Below are 20,262 nucleotides of genomic sequence, written 5' to 3' on the forward strand. Positions count from 1 at the left end.
ATGGGGGAGATTAGCTCCTTACGATAAGAGTTGCAGATATTTCCCTGATTTCTTATTTTTTTTATCTTTTGATTTTGCTCTTAATAACTGTTATTAGGCAGTAGATTTTTTAAGATGTAGTTCAGTTGATCAGTCTTTTCATTGTGGCTTTTAGGTTTTGTACTTGGCTGCTGTAGCATGATCGGAGAATGCTTTCGTGGTTTCTTGCTCTCTTATCTTGGTATAAATGATGAATCCAGCTTGCTCTCTCTCCTCTGGGTTTTGCTGCCTCTTTAAAAGACTGTTAACAGAGTAGTTACATCCTTCTTGCTCCCTCCAGTTCAATGGTTACTCTGGGATATGTCTGCCTGTGGGTGTGTGAAATGGGTCTCTTCGCCTGCCTCCCAACCCCATGCATGCCTCACCTTTGACCTCAAGGTCCTCACCTTTGGACCTCCTGGCTAGGGCCCTGGGCAAAGCATGAAGTCAGTGAAAAGACCACTGTCCTGCCATCCTGGGCGGGACATCCTGAAGGCTAGCTAGACTGCCTCTTTCTGTCCTTCCTTACCAAGGGGAGAGAGATCAGAAATGTGTTGAATGTGGGCATGAACGTGTTTTCATTTTAAAGGGGGAACATAGTGAGGGGAGTGCTAAAGGAATGAATCACTAATGGTGGAATTTCAGGCAAGAGCCAGTTAATTAGGTAATAAGCACCGTTCCCTGGATACCTACTATGCAGACACCCAGCAGAGGGGGGTGCGGAGGCCTCTGCCTTCTGGGACCTTGAGCCTGGAGCATAGTTTCTTCTTGGCATCTGGCCTAGTGCCCAACATGTAGAAGGTGCTAGAGTGCAGTCATTAAAGTAATGAAGGCATGGATCTCTCTCAAGATGGATGAATGAATGAATGAATGAATGAGTGAATTTTCACCAGGTAGTCACTAGCCATCATTAGAACTGGCACACGAGACAGAGAAGCGGGTTTACTATCCGTGGCAGCTGAGCCTTGGAGGTGAGGGGTAAACGAGGTATTTGTATTTTAAAGGAGGGACAGAGTGGGCTAAGGCAGAATCCAGAAATGTGGAAGGGAGGATGTCAGGTATAGAGAATAATCCCTTCCCCACTCTTAGAAGTAGCCCTGGAGGGGGCCAGGTGACAACACCCAAAATGTCCCCTTCAGTTTGTTGTTCTCATTTTATGATTCACACACCACGCCCAGCCCAGCCCAGTGCCGGCCTCAGAGGTCTGACAGAGCCATTCCTTTGCAGGAAGGAAAACCCGAGGCCCACATGGGGCCCAGGATCTGCCCAGGGTTATCGAGCAGGTTGGTGGCAGAGCTGGGACTGGACCACGGGTGCTGGACCCCAAGACTGATGGGGAGTCTCTGGTCCCCAGGAGCTGGCACAGAGTCAGCCTGGGGTCCTAGGAGAGCATGACGGGGTACGGGGCTGGCTGGGGAGCTCGTGTCATTAGGGGACTTTGACCTTCGTCCCTTGTGGGTTGTCACCAGGAGGTGCGAGATGATGTAGAGGGTTCTGGGGGGGGCCTTGCCTGCTTCATGCTTCTGTCTCTCCCGTTTGGGGCCCATGGTTAGGCTTCCTGAGCTCTGGAAACTGAGCCTCCTCTCTGGGCTCGTCTGCTCTTTCGTCCCAGAAACATGGCCTTCATGACCTGCACCTCACTCATCCCACGACTTGGGTATCAGCACCTGCTGCTTGCTGGTGAGGAGAACTGAGGCCCGGAGTATAAGCGCCTAGGACTCACAGCCTTGGAAGCAGAGCCGGGGTTTGAACCCGTACCTCCTCCCACCCGGCAGGCTCCCTGGAGAAGAAGGTGCGCTGCCCCGGGTGCTTCCCATTCTTCTCACCTTGTCGCCTCCTTCTGCCCTAGCGATCTCTCCCTCCTCCTTCCACACCTGCCCCACTCCCTCCCCCTGCCTTTTCTGCCTGGTCCAGGACTCCAGCTGGTCAGCACCTCTGTGTGTCCATCTGTCCCGCCCATCCGTCTATCCTTCTGTCTGTTCCACAAGCAATTGCAGGGTCCAGCGGCAGGACACAGACACAGATCTCCCCCAGCAGTTTGCCGCGGCAGGTGCTGGGACGTCAGACATGTGGGACCCTAGATTAGGAGTCCGGGCAGGCCTCCCTGGGTGGGGAGAGCCCGGTGTGGGGACGGAGGTCAGACCTTGCATGAGGAGAGCTGTGGAGAGGCCCGAGGGCGCTGGGGGCTGGAGAGGCTGGTGTTGGTGGCAGGGAGGCGGGTGGGGCAGTTAGACCGAAATCCCTCAGTCCCCACCAGGTTTCTTGGGTGCTCCTGTGGGCCAGGACCGGGCTGAGCAGAGCAGTCTTGGGCTTTCCTTCACAAAACAAAACTGCAGGTCTCCTGAGGGAGATGCCTTAGCTTGAGACCTCCCCAGCCAGTAGCAATCAGCTTGTGACCCGCCCCGTGGAGGTAGCCAAGTGCTGGGCCAGCCCAGTAGGCCGAGACCACGTGGGTGCTGGGTCCCAGCAGCATGGTCCCCAGGCGGATTTGGGGGCAGGGCCTAGGCCCCATGGGCCGGGGTGGGGCCTCTGCTAGGGACTGCCAGCCCCTCCTACACACCCCAAAGCCCCCACTTCCTCTTTTTGAGGTACCAGGGCCCCAGGCCCTGTGCAGCTCTGGGGCCTGCTGGGCTGGGCCAGAGGAAGCCAGGCTGGGATTCCTGCCGGCACTGCTTAGGTGAGGAAGTGGGTCCCTTGTCTATGTCTGTGAAAGCTGGGGGTGGTCTAGAACCCCCAAGGGGGGCCGTAGCCCTGGGGTGCCGCTGGATCAGCCAGTTCTAGGGAAGGATTTCCTGAGCACCCCCAAGGGCCTGGTCCTGCACTCATAATTTGAGGTCCCAGCTCCGTATTTCCAGCAGCTCTTTGGCTGAGGAACTCAGACCCGTCGGTCAGTGTCTGTCAAGGAGACCACAGTCCTGCCTCAGTTGCAGGGAAGGGGGGGGGAAGGGTGTGTGCGGGTAGCTCAGAGGGCTTCCTGGAGGAAGTGCTGCTTCTGGATCTTGCTGGTTCAGAGAAGGCCTCCTGACATGGCGGTCTGATCTTCCTTCTGGGAGGCAGAGGGTGGTACCTTGACGGAATCCACTTTGCCTCCCACCCTCTGTCCTAGGCCTTGAGAGGGGAGGATACGGAGGGGTAGGCATTCTGAGAAGTTATGGGCTCTGCAGATGTCTGCACCGTGAGGGCGTTGAGTAGGACAAGAGGTGGTGACGTGTGTCTACATCCTAGCTCTCTTTTGCTAGCTGTGTGACCTCAGGAAAATGACTGAACCTCTGGGTTCCCACACCCATAAAAGGGAAAAGCAGCTGTCCTTCCCTTGCAGGGCAGATGTGTGGGGTTAGAGCCCACAGCGCTGGGCACGCGGCAAGCACTCACTAGATTCTGTTTATGGCATCGTCCGCCCCATGCTGGCATGAGACATGAGGCTTCAGGGGTACAGAGCCCCCCAGGAGTGCTTTGGGGAACGAGGCTGATCCCCTGCCTCCATTTCTACCTGAGCATGCCCCTGGGCTCCCAAATTCCTCCTGTAGCGGGGAATCTCTGGAGGCCACTGGAGATATGGGGAGTCTCCTTGCCCCAGCCTCCTGCTGCCCCAGGTCCTGTGCAGGATGGCTGGCCCTGAGCTGTGGTGTTTGGGACAAGGTGACAGAACGAGGGGAGTCCCCCTCCTTGGCCCAGCCCCCTTCCAGGAGTTCTTAGCCAGGACCAGCCTTGTTGGCAGGGACACACTCTCACTTCTGAGCCAAGTGGGACTCTGTCCCCAGCCCCTGGACCCTCAATTCGGGCTTCCCAGATACAGTGAACTGGGGCAACACGGACCTTGGCACTCTTGGTTGCAAGCGACAGGAACTCACACTGACTTCAGCCCAAAGAAGCGTAATTGTTCGGTGGGATGAAATCATTTGGAGGTTGCTTGAGCTTCAGGCAGAGCTGGATCTAGGCATTGGGTGGGGGGCGGTTTCACCATGTAGAGGGTATTTTCAAGCCTCTGTCTCTAATTTCCTTTCCCATGTTGGCTCATGCTTCGTGGGCTGTCTCTTATGGTGCCTTTGAGTGTCCATCTGCAGCTGGAGGTTACCAGCCAAAGACGGTATCTTTTTCCCGTGGGTCAGCAGAAGTCCCAATGAGGGTTCTCACGGAGAGGATTTTGGTCACATGACTGTCCCTAAACCAGTCACTGGGGCTTGAGAGCTACAATGGTGATGAGCCAGCCTGGGTCACGTGGCCCCAGACCCAGGGGACTGACAGTGGGAGAGACAGTCGCAGCAGAAGTAGAAATAACGTCCCCCTCCCACCTGGACACTTGGGGATTCTCCTCCACTGTAAAATGGGGCTGCTTGCCCTGCTCCCCCACCAGAGTGATGGTGAGGTGTGAGGGACAGTGAGTGACCCCTGGGCTCCCCTTCCTCCAGGTGAAGGGGCCTCGACTATCCCAAGTGTATCTGTCTGCCATTGGTGTCTTGGGACTTCAGACAGAACCAGTGGGGAGGGGGTGAGGGATCCACAGGGAGATAGGCTTCTGCCTGACCTGAGGCGGGACTTAGAGCCAGAAGGACTGCCTGCTCATGGAGAAGACTGCCCTGAGAGGTGGTGAGCTCCCCGTCACCGAGGTGGGCAAGCTGAGGCTTCGGGGTCGTGAGTTGGACATGGAGCGAAGGAGTTCCTTCATCCCGGGCTCTCATCTATGGCCTCCCTGCCCTCTGCTGCCTGCCCCGAATCCCAGGCCTCCCAGTGGCCAGCGGTGTCAGTGACCAACTGAAGAACCAGTGACTGGATAGAGGGGCCTTGAAGCCTTCCCTGGCAGGGGGGGGCCTCTGTGTCTGCTTTTGGGTTGGGAGGCTGCTGCTAGGGAGCCGCTGACCTGAGGAGATGCTACCAGTGGGCTCGCAGACCACCTCTCCAGGAGTGATAAATGCGTCTTTCCTCCCAGCCCCCAGCCCTGCCCTGCTCTGCTGTCCCAGGAGTGGGACCATGTCCCTGCATAGGCCAAGGTCCCCGTGCCCAGGGCTGTCTATTGTCCCCACTCTCTCCCACATGCCGTTGCCCAGGAAGTGGCCTAATTAGATCCCTGAGAGCACTGTTTACCAGGCCCGGGTTCCCATGGGTCCCCAGAACCTTCCAACTGCTCCTTCTCTCTCCACACCTGCCTTAGCCGGGCCTTGTGCACCTGGAAGGGTAGGTCAATTCGAGGGTATCCTGGCTGCCCCCGGCTCTGGTCTGTGGGCTTTGCCTGGGGGAAAAGAGCCCTTGGGGGGTGTAGGTGTTGTCCTGGACCCTGGTGTTTGGGGTTTCTTGGCCTGGCAGTCGGGTCCCAGCACACCGGAGCTTGGCCCCAGGCCAGAGGGCCAGGCAGTGCTGTGTATCCTTGTGGCAAGTGGTTCTGTCCCTGGGAGATCACTGGGGAAGCCTCTCTCAGTTCAGTGAGACCACGAGGTGGGGCCAGGAGCCCGGGTTCGGGAGCTGGTGTACCTGGGTGTGAAGCCCAGTGCTTCTCCCAAGCAGCCCTGGCTGTGTGATCTTAGGTGAGCCATGCAACCTCTCTGGTCTCAGCTGCATCTGTAAAGCGTCTGTTCTGAGAATGAGAGGGGTTGTGTGTGTGTGTGTGTGTGTGTGTGTGTGTGTGTGTTGGGGGGTCACCTGGCATGACTACATTTCTGCCCCAGCATTTCTACTGGGGGCTTCTCAGGACAGGGACTGTGTCTTGTTTTGTGAACCCTACAACACAGGGCTGGGCGTATGTGCTTCCATGCCTCGTGTGGAATCAAGACGGGTTAGTTCAGAGTCCGAGGTTGCAAACGAGGGGGATGCACGCCTCACGTTTTTAAATTAGCCGCTGGCATTGATAAGTTGGTGTGTCAAGTGCAAACCAGGTCTGTAGCTTGTCCAGGCTTTGGGTGCTTGGGTGGCCCTGGGCCCCAGCCCTGCGGGGTTGGCTGCCTTCAACAGGTGCCAAGGCTGTGTTCACCTGCCTGGGGCCTGGAGCCAGCAGAAGGCCCCAGGACTTCCGGCAAATGGCATCTCCCTGTCACCCGCAAATGTGGGGTCTTCCCAATTTCTTCTTGGAATTCGTGGAAGGGGAGCTCCCAGAGGGATTTGTGCCCGAAGTGGCTCGTGGATCTGAGGTGGGCACTCACTGGGGGGCCTCGCTCGGATTCAGGGACTCTGGGTGCCCTGTTCTTCAGTGTCTGGGGTTCCATACTGCCTTTCCTTTGCAGCTTTTGCTGGTGGCCATTCATGCCCATCATGGCGGCCCAGAGCCTTTGCACCTCTTATGGCCTCCCTGCCCTCTGCCACCAGCCCTGTCCCAGTTCCAGGCTCCTAGGCAGCCTGGAGGGTGTTGGGGGCCTGGACTCCTGCCCCCAGACCTCATCACTGTATGTGCTTTCCGGTACCTTTCTGTCTGTGGGGACGGGGAGTTCTGTGGGGAGAGAGAGCTAGCCTGGAGCACAGGCACGACGACAGGCCTTTTTGGAATAAATGAATGAGCAGATGAATGAACGGTGCTGGGGAGAGAGGGACTGTGCCCGTGGCTGGGCACTGCCCACGCCCAGCTTGTCACCCACGATTCGCTGTGCTTCCCGCTCTGAGGTTCCGGTTCCGTTGCTATGGGGGCGCTTGCAAACTTCCTCCATTCTTGTCAGTGGAAATTTTAAAAATGCATGTGAAAAATGCAGTCTTATGAGGAAGCGTAACACAAATGCAAGAGGGTTGCTCTGGGTGTCGCAGGCATGGGGCCAGGGTCTGAGGCACAAAACTCACCAGAAAGCCCCAGTTACCGAGCAAGCGTGACATTTGCACGAAGACCGCCGGAACAGGAGAAGGTCTGCAAACAGACCCCATGTGTACGGTCCCCTGACTTACCACAGAGGTGGCTTCCCCGAACTTCTTGAGGAAGGAAGGGTGGCTTCACTGGAAGCCGAGGGGGTAGTTAGAGACCCACGTGGAAGAAAGGCACAAAGGCTGATCCCTGACTCACGCCACACACAGTTTCCCTGGAATGGATCGGAGAAGTCCATGTGAAAGCAACACCATCTAACTTCTAGAACAGTGCTGTCCGGTAGAAGGTTCCAGATGATTGAAATGCTGTCTTTGCTGCCCGATATGAGCGCCGTGAGCTGAGTGTGGCTCTTGAGCCCTTGAAATGAATGGGTCCAGTGGGACTGCTGGTCTGAATTTTTAACTTCATTTTCTAATGTAGTTAAATGTAACTTTGCACGGTCACGTGTGGCTAGTGGCACTGCCAGGGACTGTGTAGTCACAGGAAACACGGGATGAGCTTTGCAGGCAAAGCTTCAAATAGAACCTAAAAGCTAAGTTTGGGTTCAGGTTGGGAGGCGGGACCCGGAGGCTGTGAGGCATTGGCTCCGTTCTCCCCTGCTGCCCGTCCTTCCCTGACTCAGCCTGTCCAGGTCAAACCCTGATCTGTTTTGTGTCTCCACAGAGCTGAGGACCCCGAGCATCTGGTCAGCCCAGCCCGGATGCAGAGGAAGAGGATGGTGGTTCTGTGAGCAGGCCTGGCAGGGGAGTGGCGTGGGCCCCACGCTGCCCATGGGGCTGCAGGCCCAGGGGACCCCTCCCCAACCCCGCCGGCCAGGCTCCCAGAGCCCAGAGACCTAGGCCCATCGGTATCACCAGAAGGAGGATCCCTGGGCCTTGGGCTCTCCTGGGGGGATATGCCGGCCAAGGGGCGCTATTTCCTCAACGAGGGCGGAGAGGGCCCGGACCAGACGGCGCTGTACGAGAAGTACCGGCTCACCAGTCAGCATGGGCCGCTGCTGCTCACGCTCCTGCTGGTGGCTGTCACCGCCTGTATTGCCCTCATTGTTATCACCTTCGTCTGCGGGGTGAGTGAGGCTGCCGGCGGGGGCTGGGCGGTCGGCTCCGCTGCTCTGTGCTTGTGAGACCTTTGGTAGGTCACGGTGGCCTTCTCGCAGCCTGATGTCCGCCTCTGGCAGGTATCCTGGAGCATAGCTGGGCCGTGGGAGGCAGGTTGCTCAATTTAATTTAATTATAAACTCTGGGGTGGTTTGAGAGATTATTTTAATTTGGCCCAGGTAATGACCCTCTTCTCCAGAAGGAATTTCGATTCTGCTGAAGACTTAGGGCAGGGATGGCTCCCACTTCCCAGTGCCCTTCCTCCTAGAGCCCCACTGTGGTCCCTGGGGGCCTTCTTAAGCCTGCTCTCCAGGCACATGCCACTAACATCCCCCGTGACCTCAGCCTCGTCCCACCGTGGCCACTGCCCATACGTGGCTGCCAAGTGCTGGAAACATGGCTAGTGTGACTGAGGGACTGGGTTTTTAATTAATATAAAGTTAATCTTGAATAGGCACGTGTGGCTAGTACTCCTCTGTGGAACAGCAGAGATCTAGAAGAAGACCGCTGAGACTACCAGGTGTGTAGGGTTGGCCAGCACTCAGTAGGGGCTCTGTCCTTGCTGTCTGGATCTGTGTGCCTATAAGCCACAGGACATTTGTTTCTGTGTTCAGCAAATGGTTCCTGAGTACCTACTGTGTGCTGGCCCCCAGATCAGCCTCTGTGCCCGGGGTATGGGGGAGGCCCTGCTGTCTCAGCGGTGAATCGCCTTTCCTGGTCACCACCTGCCAGTGTCACACCTCTATACCGTTACTCCAGCTTGTCCTCTTGTGGGGCGCCTCGGGTTAGCGCCCGCTCCTACAGTTCCATCCATCCTGTAACAGGCAGGAGCAGTGGCCTCTCCTCCAGCGGGCTGTTCCCATGAGCTCCTGGGCTGGTCCCCTGCGGGCACACACAGAGCACCCTGCGAGCAGAGGAGGCCTGATGGAGATGGCGTGGGGAGTGGTAGCATCGCAGGGCTGGGCCGCGTAGGATCTCAGGGCTGCACGGTGACTGGGGGAGGGTGGTGGCGGAGGCAGCCTTCCCTGAAGGGAAGGCCAAGCTTGGTGCTCAGACGGAGCATCAACATCAGGCATGTCCGGGAGAGCACAGGTGACATTGCTTGGGGCAGGCTGGACAGGTGAGCCTGGCAGGCTTCCTGGAGGGGACAGCGCATCTCACCGGAGGAAAGCTGTGGCATTTCTGTGTATGTGTGCCCTGCCCAGGACCCCTCCGGACACCAGGCTGTCCTGGGGATGGCGTTCTTCACACTTGCCTTGTTTGTGACTCTCTACGTGCTGGTGTATATGGAGTGTCTTGTCCGGCGGTGGCTCAGGACCCTGGCGCTGGTCATCTGGGTCTGCCTCATGATGCTGGGCTACACGCTGGTGTTGGACTCGTGGATGAAGGCTGCCCCGACCTGGGCTCAGGTAACAGGGTGGGGGACCCTGGCGACCCCGAGGGGCTGGATGTCCCCAGCCAGCTGTGCACCCGGCAGTTCCTGCCCTTGCTGGACCTCAGGTCTCTTCTGGAGACAGGGCTTGCTTCGGGTGTACTGGCCTGGGGCCTACCTCCCCCTATGGGCTGTGCTTCTGCAACAGAGGGAGGGCCCTGGGCTGATCTTGTCCCCTCGGCTCCCTGCGCTGAGGAGCTGGAGGAACTGGGGAGAGCGTCCCTGTGAGTGTCTGGCTCGAGCACTGTGGGGGGACGCTCATTTGGCTGGAAGTGACACAACTCCAGCTCAGGCAAAAAGGCACGAATTGGCCCATGTGCCAGGAAGGGCTCCAGGGCCAGTCCTGGGGCTCTGGCAGGATGGCCAGGTCCCGATGGCCCTCTGCTGTGCTTTCCTCCATGTCATGTCGTCCGGCAGGCTGTCCCAGGTCGGGCACGGGTGCTGCCATGACCCCAGGCTGCCCAGCCTCCAGCCGGTCCATCCCAGCTGAGAGAGAGCCCTTTCTAACCAGCCTGAGTCCGCTGGCCTGGCTGGTCACTGTCACCCAGTGGTGGCAGCCTCGGGTGGGCCGAGGCCCAGGGAAGCCAGGCAGACTGGGGGTGGTGGGCGGGGCTGCGCCGCCAGAGGCCCGTGGGCAGCCCTAGCCTTCCGGTACTCACCACGCCTGTGCAGGGAGATCCCCAGCACTGGGTGCCGGGCCGGAACTCCTCGGGTCACGAGGGCCTGAAGTCTCGGTCCTGGGGAGGCCTGGCCTTGGCCTCAGATGGTAAATCAGCTCATAGGAAACGATGGTTCATGTCGGCTGGGTCTGACCCAGATGCAGAGTTTGGTTTTCTCTTCTTCCTATGTGTGTATTTCACTGTCCCTCCCCACATGGGAAAGGCAGGGGCCACCCTGGGGGCAGAGGGCTCACGGTTCAGGTGTTTGGGTCCGTCCCCAGAAGTCAAGAGGCCGTGGGGGCCCCCGACATCCGCTCTGTCTGGGGCTGTGTCTTGGTGTGGGGGCAGCGTGGCCGGTCCCCGAGCCTCCCTGCTGCCCTGCCCCCAGGTGCCCTTTTTCCTGTTCATCGTCTTCGTGGTGTACACGCTGCTGCCCTTCAGCATGCGGGGGGCCATCATGGCAGGGGGAGTCTCCAGCATCTCCCACCTCCTGGTGCTCGGAGTTCTGATGGGGGCCTTCACGAAGCCCAGCGACTGGGTGGTACGGCAGGTGAGGTGCGCACGGGGGGGGTCTGTGGGGCGGGGCAGCCGCAGGTCTGGTCTGGGCCTGAGGACGCAGAGATGGGTGCAGCTGAGTTAGTCCTGAGACCTCAGGGCCCCCAATGGGCTAGGGAAGCCGGCCCCCCAGGCAGGGACATGCCCCGCAGCCTTTCTTGGCTGGCCTGCGGTGCCCCAGGTGCTCTGGCCCTCCTCCCCACGTCCAGTGCACTGCTGGGAAGGCCAGTCTCACCAGCAGAACCACGTTCTGATGGGGCTGGGGTTATCCCTGGGTGCCCCGTCTTGTCTCTGCATTGAGTGACTGAGAAAACAGAACCCAGAACTCTGGGCACTCATCGAATACCCTGCCTTCTGTGACGGTCCTCAAGGCCCCACTTGGGCTCTGTGGGATGATGGGCTTCTGCTTCCCTGGTCTCTGGGGCCCCGGCTCTCCGGCTGCAGAGAAGGGCCTGAGACCTGATCTGAGAGTCAGTGACTCTAGGGGACCAGTGCCCATCCAGGCTCCCGTTTCCCTGCCTGCTGCTAACGGTGCTGGCCGGAGTGAGCGGGAGGTCAGGGAACGGGGACGGGGCCTCAGCCAGGCTGAGTGCTGAGCTCGCCCTCGGCTCGCTCCCAGCTGGTGGCCAATGCTGTCATCTTCCTGTGTGGGAACCTCACGGGTGCCTTCCACAAGCACCAGATGCAGGACGCCTCCCGAGAGCTCTTCACCTACGCCGTGAAGTGCATCCAGATCCGTCGGAAGCTGCGGATCGAGAAACGCCAGCAGGTGTGGGCCCTGCCTCCCCCTGGAGCCCGGCCCTGCCCAGCCCTGCCTGGCCCCACGCCTGGCGTCCTCTCTCTCTGCACATCAGACCTTCGCCGAACAGCGTGTGCCTGGGGCGTGGGGTGGACACCCGGGCCGGCCTCGCCGCAGGGGCCGCTGGGGACTTGGGAGGCTGGCTCAGGGGCAGGACGCAGGCCGGCTGAGATGGAGGGGGCCATGGGCAGGATGGGCGGGACCAGAGGGCAGATGGAGGCCACCGGGTCGCTAAGCCTGTGGCCCGATGTCCCCCTGCCTGTCCCCACGGGGCCCAGGAGAACCTGCTGCTGTCGGTGTTGCCGGCCCACATCTCCATGGGCATGAAGCTCGCTATCATCGAGCGGCTCAAGGAGCGTGGAGACCGCCGCTATGTGCCCGACAACAACTTCCACAGCCTGTACGTCAAGCGGCACCAGAATGTCAGGTGGGTGGCCGGCTGGGCCTGCGCACGGGGTCCCCCGGGGGCGCCTGGCCCTGGGGCGGTGGGGTCAGATCAGATTGGTGTCAGGCGGATTGGAGCTCCAGTAGTCCCCTAAAACGGTAAAACTCTGTGCCTAAGTATGACTTTGGGGAAAAAAGGGGTCCTTTTGGGTGATTCTCCAGGGGGCCCAGGTTCCCTCGAAAGAGGTGATGTCTTCAGTCCTTGTGAATTGAAGGGGCTATAGCCGTTTACTGGAAGGCCTCAGCCTCAGGGACCCGGAGGTGCAGGTGCTGTGAGCTGCTTGCTCCGAGCTCACGGACTCCGGAGCTGGGAGACTTGGCGCACGCTGTGGCTCTGGTTTCCATCAGGCTCCAACCAGGCCTCGGTTTGCTCATCTGTGGGATGGGAGTCCTTGCAGGGGAGTGTCAGGCGTGGAGCCCAGCTCAGGGGAGCATGGAGTTGCGTCTTGCCACGAGGTTGAGTTCTGAAGATGTGAGGAGGGAGAAGGACGTTCTGAGGCACCATTGTCCTGCAGTCCACAGTGATGGGGAGCCTGGGACTGGCGGTTCTCAAGGGCCCTGCAACTCTGGGCTGCTGCCTTTTGCCTTGATGCCAAGCTTCTGGAACGTTCCTTTATCCTTATGGCCTGGAGCTTCTCTCCCATCCATCTGGAGGCTGAGGGGTGGCTGGGGCAATTGGGGTCAGGCAGGTGCTCAGGGGCTCCCCGGGGCCTGGCGCTGACCCTCCGCCACCCCCGGCCCTCCCCCAGCATCCTTTATGCCGACATCGTGGGCTTCACGCGGCTGGCCAGCGACTGCTCCCCCAAAGAGTTGGTGGTGGTGCTGAACGAGCTCTTCGGCAAGTTTGACCAGATCGCCAAGGTGAGCCTGCAGGCCTTCGTGCCAGTGCCTGGTCCCTGGGAGTGGCGTGTGCCCAGGGCTGTGCTGCGATGGGCGTGTGGAGGCCCAGGCCGAGCTTCAGAGGTTAGCAACTGCTTCCAAGCGGCCCACAGTGGAAGTGAGGTCGTGTGGTGGCCGCGGCAGCCCGAACCCTGTCCCCAGAGAGTGAGGCCAGTTCGGAGACTGCCGGGACGCGTGGGGGCATGCATAGGGGCTCAGGCGCTGCGGGGTGGGGGCGCTCAGGAAGGCTGCCTGGAGGAGGAGTTGCCTCCGTCTCACTGCCCAAGGGCAGCAGAAGCCGGGTTTGGCAGGGAGCTGGGGAGGGCTGTGCAGGGCTGTGCCTTCCGACAAGACCTCCGGTGGACCGCATGCACATTAAAGTTTGAGAAGCCTGAAGGGAGATGCTGAGAGGAAAAGGAGCAGTTCTGGGCAGAGGGAAGAGTGAGTGCAAAAGGCTGGAGGAGAAAGAAGTCTCTGGGGCCTTTGGCATGGACGTGGCCCAGCATGACTGGGTGGAGTATGAGGGGAGCCAGGTGTTGGGGGTAGACATGCAAGGATTTAGGGCTGAGGAGAGGAGAACTTGACCTGAGGACGCTGGGGAACGTGGCAGGTGCTGAGGAGGGGAGGGCACTGGGTGAGGTGGGCTCCCGGGTCCAGCTGAGCAGGGAGAGGTCTGGAGACGGGCCGGGCTGGGCTGATCTCACGGTTTGTCTTCATGGACGGCACGGGGCCGGTGGGTGGGGGTAGGGGTCGCGTGCGTGTGTGTGTGTGTGTGTGTGTGTGTGTGTGTGTGTGTGTGTGCGCGCGCACGCGCGCGCACTCAGTAACTTATCACATGTCCTGAGACCTGCCACGTGGCAGCCTTGAGCTCTGCGGGGGAGGGTTGGGGGGCGCTTGGGCCTGCCCTTCGGTTGCTCCCAGTCTGCATGCTGTGCTTTGAAGAGGAGTGTAGGGGGCTGGGGGGCCTGGGGAGCACCTGGCCCAGCTTCAGATGCAGACGGGTTGAGCGGTGGCCGCTGAGTAGAGACCCGAGGGTTAGGATTTAAGGCCGTGACGTCTGTGCTGGCTGCACATTCGAATTAGAGTATGAGTAGAAGCCGACACCTGTGCCCACACCTGGGTGAGTTCCGAAGCACCCCCTGGGTGCCCCCATGTGCGCAGAATCAATGCTCAGGTCCTCGGTGGGAAGCGAGTTCTGGCCCCACCCTCGGCAGACTTTCTCACAGCCGGAGCTAGGAGGGATGCTAGTTCTAGGAGGGACCACTCTAGGAGGGATGGCCTCACCAGAGTGGCCTTCACGTGGGGGTGACCAAACTCCAGGAGACCATTCCTGGCTGGGAGTGCCCCGGAGCACTGTCCCTCAGGGTATTGTGGACCGAGGGACTCAGAGGGCCTCTCTGGTCTGGAGCCTTCCTTCAGGAGCTTCCTTCAGGAGGTTCCTTCCTTCATGACACCCCTTAAACCAGCAGGTGGAGGTTTCCAGTAGTGGGCCATATGTGGGCTAGGCCTGGCTTCCAGTCTGGACCGGCCCTTTTCCTCTTGGTCATAGCCTTCCTTCTGTGGCAGGGGCAGGAGGCAGGCCTTTTGTATGGATGGGGAGAGGGAGGCTTTCGGGCGGGCCTCCATGAGGGGTAGGGCTGTGGCCGGGAGCGGGCCTGGAGCTGGCATGGAGCCTCTTCTTCAGGGTCCCTAACTCCCCACCCCCAAGCCTTGGTATGTGTGGCCACCTTTGCCAAGGGCTGCCAGAGGGCTTGGTGACCACAGTACTACCTCAGATGGAACGTCAGATAACCTGTCTGGGCCCCTCTTCCCCTCAGAGGCATTTTCCTATGTGGCCCCAGCCTCAGTGTTTGGTTCCATCTTTCTGTTCTCTCCCCGCTCCCCAGACCCTGCTGGTCTGCATCCCTGGTCGCTTGGCCGTTTCTCCCCTTGTCTTGTGGCACTGGCCTTCATATCCTCTACTTACTCCACTCTAGCTGCATAGACTGCTTGTTGGGTCTCAAACAGCTTTCTGACCACAGGGCCTTTGCACATGCTGCACCTTTCATCTGCCTGGAACGCTCTTCCTCAGATACTGGTGTGGCTTCTTCCCTCAGTTCCTTGGGGTCTTTCCCAAATGTTTCCTTTTCTGGGAGGCCTTCTCTGGCCTCCTGGAGCTTCCTCTCTCCTCCTGCCCCTCATTTGCCTCCTCAGTACTTATCAGTATCAGATGTCTCTGGGTTTTATCTGTCTAGTTTAGCATCTAACTACCACTGGTGTGTGAGCCGCATGCTGTAGGGAACTTTGTTTTGCTCACTGCTGTGTGCTGGTGCCTGGGGCAGGGCCGTGTGCTCAGTACACATTTCAACACTACAAGACTGAATGAAGCCAGGACAGCACTCCCCCAAGGGGCACTCTGGTGGCCATCCCTAGTAACACTCACTGTAGCCCTTGGTGTTTGCTTAGAGACCTCCTTGTCCCCCAGTGCTTTTCCCAGGCCTGGAAGCAGCTCCTGGTGGCTGGTCACCTGGAGGAGGCCTCGGGCTAGGAAGGAGCATGGCTCTCCCTGAAGGGTGCAGGGAGGTGGCCAGCACACGCGGACCCCAGGTTGTAGCTGTGTGCCGACCAGGCCGCTGCTTGCCCTGCCCTGTAGGCCAACGAGTGTATGCGGATCAAGATCCTGGGCGACTGCTACTACTGCGTGTCGGGTCTGCCTGTGTCCCTGCCCACCCACGCCCGGAACTGCGTGAAGATGGGGCTGGACATCTGTGAAGCCATTAAGTAGGTACCATGGGCGGGTGCGGGGTCCCATCCCCATCACAGACCCCTTCGCTTCCCAGGGGATTGCGTTGTACCTACTTTGCAGATGAGGAAGCTGAGGCTCGGGGTGCATGTGGCTTGCCTGGGTCCCTCCTCAGTCCTGGGTGGGATGGGGTGATGGGACTGCTCTGCCCAGGCAGGTGCGAGAGGCCACGGGTGTGGACATCAGCATGCGTGTGGGCATACACTCGGGGAACGTGCTGTGTGGGGTCATTGGGCTGCGCAAATGGCAGTACGATGTGTGGTCCCACGACGTGTCCCTGGCCAACAGGATGGAGGCGGCTGGAGTCCCTGGGTAAGGCTCAGGGGGACAGTGGTGGGATTGGGGGCCATGGGCTGACTCTGGGTTCGGGGAGGGGGAAGTGAGCGGTTGGTCAGGGTGAAGTCATAGAGGGGCGCCATGACCTCGTGTCGGGGAAGCGAGGCGGGGCTCTGGCTGGCTTGGCCCTGTGTGCTGTGCACCCCCCGGGTGGGTGCTGGCCTTCTCTGGGCTCTGCTGCTCTGACTCGGGGCTGGGGTCCCCCAGCCGGGTGCACATCACAGAGGCGACGCTGAAGCACCTGGACAAGGCGTATGAGGTGGAAGACGGGCACGGGCAGCAGCGGGACCCCTACCTGAAGGAGATGAACATTCGCACCTACCTGGTCATTGACCCCCGGGTACGAGGGGCAGTGGGGGGCTGACGGGGGCCCGGGATGTGCTAGGGAGTCCACGGAGGGAGGGTTTTCCTCTTCTAGGCTGTAGAGAGGTAGGGAAGAGGCCCGCCTGGAGTGGGAGTGAGCTCCCCATCACTGAGTGTGTTCCGGGCGCCACAGCTTCTCTGGGCCCTGGTGAGATTGGAGTAACAGTAGTGCTACCTCAAGAGGAGGAGGAGCTCGCATCAGCCAGGCTCTCACCACGAACTGGGCGCCTCATGAACATTCTAGAAATGATAGTCACACAGTTTATTTTCCTGGATGGTACCACTCATTTCCCGCATTTTGAAAAGACACTTTTGTCAGACTTGCTTTGGGTAAGACTCTGGAGAAGGAGGCAATGGCCAGGGGACCACGGGGCAGGAGCCTCGGGGGCGTGTTGTGGGCTCTGCCCCCTGGGGGTGGTCGCCCGGCGGGCCGACACCTCCACCTGCTTGGAGGCCCTACTTTCGTCAGGACCCCGTGGGGGACGCAGCTGCTGGGCTGCTCCGAGGCTGGCGGGCCCTGGCCCTGCCCCTGTCCCGCGCCCACACAGCCCTGCTTTCCTGCCGTGGGAGGCCAGCTCGTCTGGCGGCCTGGGTGAATCATCCTTGGGGCTTGCTCAAGAATGTTGGCCACGAAGGGCTCTTTCCAGCTCCCTCTCGCTCTGGCCCTGGCTGTCCTTAGAGCTGGTCCTACTGCCCATCTCTGGGGGTCGTGGAGGGCCAGCCTGTGAGTCGCCCCAGTCCCCTGATGTTCCCCAGGGATAGGAACTGCCCAGGAGCCTCCCCTCCCTGGCCATGGGCTGTGGATGCTGAGTTAGCATCTGGGGAAACTCTTCCTGGGGATCTCGGGGCTGCGCCCACCCCACAGTCATGGAATACAATCCAGCCCTTCCCCCTGTACCCCACAGCTCTGGGCCCTGCCCTTCCTTCCCCTGAGGGCCCTTCACCCCAGCCACTGTCCCCCCGCTGCCCGGCTCTTCGTACCGCAGGACCCTTGTCACTGCTGCCAGCTCTGCCTGCAGCACTCTCCGTTCCCTTGCGAATGCTTCTGTTTATTTATCCTCTTTGCTCGTTCATTGTCAGTGTGAGCTCCCCGCGGGCAGGCTCAGGGCAGGGGCACCTCTTCTCTAGGCTGTAATCCCCACACCTAGAGTAGCGCCTGGCCATGGAGCAGGGGCTCTGAGAGCGTGTGACCAGCAGAAGCAGAGCCCCAGGCCCGCAAGGCAGCAGCCGGCACAGCTCTGAGCCCTCACTGGCAGGGCTGCCTGCTCGGCAAGGCCGCTGCAGGACCCGTGGGCAAGCTCAATTTCTGACCAACAGTGAAGAAGTTTCTAGCATGAGTGTTCTGTGTAGGATATCACCGGGCATCCTACATTTTTTTCCAGCAACCCTACCTTCCCCATCTTTGTTGAATATCATGGATTCGCATAGTTGAGAATTCCAAAGCCCGAAGGGGGTGTTGTGGACAGTTTCCCGCACGTCCTTGTCTGCAGCCGCGTTCCCTGCTGAAGTCCCGGGATAGTATGGGGAGTTTCCCTTCCACAGAGAGGCCGATGCCCGTGTGAGGAGTGGAGAGACTCTTACCCGGCCTTGCTAAGTCGAGGGTGGCATTCCCTGTGCCTGGCTGGTACCTTTCTTTCTTCACCTGATGACACAGTTTGGAGACCCGCCCTCATGTGTGCATGGAGGCCCCTGCACGTGTGCCCGGGTTGTCGACACGGTGGCCCTTCCCCAACTCTGGCCTCCCGGGGCCCACTTCGGAACAGGTGCCTTTTCCCTCAGAGCTGATGGGTCTTTAGTGCACATTTAGTGCACAGACCCTGAACTTGAGCAGCTGGGGGCTGCGGGGGCGGAGCTGCCCACCTGTGAAGGGGAGATGGAGAAGGTGACTCCAGGGTGGGTGGCTCTCCGTGGGGCACGGCACAGCCTCGGGACCCCGGGACTCTCACGGAGGCTGCGTTCCAGCGGGTCCTGAGGGCCAGGCAGTCAGGCGCATCTCAGGGTTTAAACATGTTTCTGTCCTGAAAGGAGGCTAGAAGTTTCCGGGAAAGCTGCCGCCTGTGGCTTAGAGAGTGTTTGCGGCCCCAGATGCCGGGTCTTGTGGGTGTTTGCAGAGACCCGAGGACACAGGGACTCCTGGAGGGCGGGCACCTTAAGAGGGTGGGGGACTTGGAGATGGTTCGAGCTCGTCTCCTGTGGCTTTGGTGCTGTCTCTCTTCTCTCCTCTGTTTACAGTCCTGCCCGCCCTCCCCAGCAGGGAAAGGTCCCTTGCGGTTGCTCTTATGGCCAGGGGGTGGGGGTGGGGTGGGGTGGGGGGCATGGAGCAGGCTGGGCCTCACTAACACCCCCTCCCTGACATGGCCAGAGCAGGCACAAGGCAAGCAATGGTCGTCCCTGCTGTGATGTAGGGGCCACGCGAGTGGAACTCTCTGGAAAGCCGCCCAGGGGGTGGGGCTGGCCTCTCACTTGGCCGGTGCTCTGGTTCTCTGGGTTCCCGGACTGCTCTCCTCTTCCTCCAGCTGTTCCTTCAGGAAGGACATGTGCTGGCCACATGTGGGTGGGCTGGGTAGGATGTTTGCAGCTTTCCTGGGCGCTGTCTCCCCAAGATGTCCCCACGGGGAGAGGCCAGTGGGCTCTCAGGCCCCAAGGGGGACAGTGTTGGGTCCCACAGAGCCTCACGGGGTTGGCGGGAGCTTAGGACTTGAGCCGTCTTTCCCTGGAGAGGTGTCTGAGGGGCTGTGCGTAGTTGTGTGTGATCCCCAATTTCCTGGTCACCTGGGAAGGACAGGCCCCAAGCCGGGTCCCCTGTAGCCCAGCCTAGGACTGCACTGGGCCGCAAGCCGAGGGGTTGCAGACCCAGCAGCGTTTCTGCCATCCTCTCTTTCCACCAGCCTGGCCAGTGCTCCAGGCAGTGGGGCATTTCATGGGGAGCAGGATGGGGGCGGGGGCCCTTCCTGAGCTGAGAGGGAAGGGGAGGGGACAGGCCATGTCTGTGTCCTGCAGAGCCAGCAGCCGCCCCCGCCCAGCCAGCACCTCCCCAAGCCCAAGGGGGACGCGGCCCTGAAGATGCGGGCGTCTGTGCGCATGACCCGCTACCTGGAGTCCTGGGGGGCTGCACGGCCCTTTGCACACCTCAACCACCGTGAGAGCGTGAGCAGCGGCGAGACCCCAGTCCCCAGCGGGCGGAGGCCCAAGGTAGGATATTGCTTCCCGGACTGCTCGATCCTTGCCCTCTGTGTCTGAGGGTGCGGGAGATGAGAGACCCAGTCCCGGGACAGACTCTGGGGGTCCCTCTTGGCAGAATAACTGTCCCCTCTCCCTTCCCTTCTAGACCATTCCCCTGCGGCGCCACCGGACCCCTGACAGGTACGTGCACTGTCTCCTCCTGTCAGTTGTGGCCTGCCTTCCTGGCCAAATCCTGCCCCAGTCACCCCCTTCAGGCCCATTTCCTCCAGGCAGGCTGCCCTGACTATCCTCTGTCCAGGGGTGCAGCTCGGAGGGGCTGTGGCTCAGAATCAGAACTTCGCGGTCACGGAGTGCCTGTGGAGTCCCCACCGTGACGGGGGTGGTGATGTGTGTGGGGAAGCCTGCGGGTGGAGGGCAAGAGGCCTTCGAGGGCCGCCCTCTGCTCCCGGCTGGGCTGCCAGCCAGCTGGGCCTGCTGCTTGATGCTGGGCATCCATTTGCCCTCTTTGGGCCTCAGTGGGACCTACCTGTCCCTCAGCCACTCCGCATGGGGCTCCGGGGCCTCCCGCAGGCATCTGGGCACTCGGACTGGGGAGCCATTTCGCATGCACTACTGCCTTTGGGCAAGTGGGCGAGGGCCTGGGGTGACACGGTTCGGGTTTCTGATCCAGGAGTTCGTCCCCCAAGGGGCGGTCGGAGGATGACTCATATGATGAGGAGATGCTGTCGGCCATTGAGGGGCTGAGCTCCACGAGGTACGACCCCGAGGCCTCTGTCCGCCCTGTACCCCCTCGGGTGGGGGTTCCCCAGATGGCCATGCCCCCCTTGTGCCTGTGTGCCTGGTGGTCCAGCTCCGACTGTGTCTGTGGTGGCTCCTAGGCCTCCCTGATGCGGCCTCCTGGGAGTGGACTTCTGTCCCCCCCCCCCCCCGCCCCATCTCC

General features: G+C 60.4%; 1 protein-coding gene across 4 annotated transcripts in view; it reads left to right on the forward strand.

The window, feature by feature from the left end:
* Positions 1–1,686: 1,686 nt before the first annotated feature.
* The window catches only part of LOC111157326 (adenylate cyclase 7), a 30,982-nt gene continuing 12,406 nt past the window's right edge, over positions 1,687–20,262 (forward strand). The window contains exons 1-13 of one of the 4 annotated variants that reach the window (XM_022518650.1): positions 1,687–1,810; positions 7,457–7,859; positions 9,096–9,299; positions 10,370–10,531; positions 11,156–11,305; positions 11,614–11,762; positions 12,529–12,640; positions 15,291–15,418; positions 15,594–15,752; positions 15,984–16,116; positions 19,140–19,331; positions 19,468–19,502; positions 19,993–20,076. In XM_022518650.1, the coding sequence (XP_022374358.1) occupies positions 7,689–7,859; positions 9,096–9,299; positions 10,370–10,531; positions 11,156–11,305; positions 11,614–11,762; positions 12,529–12,640; positions 15,291–15,418; positions 15,594–15,752; positions 15,984–16,116; positions 19,140–19,331; positions 19,468–19,502; positions 19,993–20,076 (1,679 nt within the window). In that variant the 5' untranslated portion in view covers positions 1,687–1,810; positions 7,457–7,688. Of the gene's footprint in view, positions 1,811–2,649; positions 2,696–7,456; positions 7,860–8,344; positions 9,300–10,369; positions 10,532–11,155; positions 11,306–11,613; positions 11,763–12,528; positions 12,641–15,290; positions 15,419–15,593; positions 15,753–15,983; positions 16,117–19,139; positions 19,332–19,467; positions 19,503–19,992; positions 20,077–20,262 lie in introns of those variants that run through there. The other 3 variants (XM_022518651.1, XM_022518649.1, XM_022518652.1) reach the window with 3 other exon arrangements.

This window comes from Enhydra lutris, unplaced genomic scaffold, assembly GCF_002288905.1.
Source record: "Enhydra lutris kenyoni isolate GAN:26980312 unplaced genomic scaffold, ASM228890v2 scaffoldscaffold54, whole genome shotgun sequence".
In the NCBI taxonomy this organism is placed as follows: Eukaryota; Metazoa; Chordata; class Mammalia; order Carnivora; family Mustelidae; genus Enhydra; species Enhydra lutris.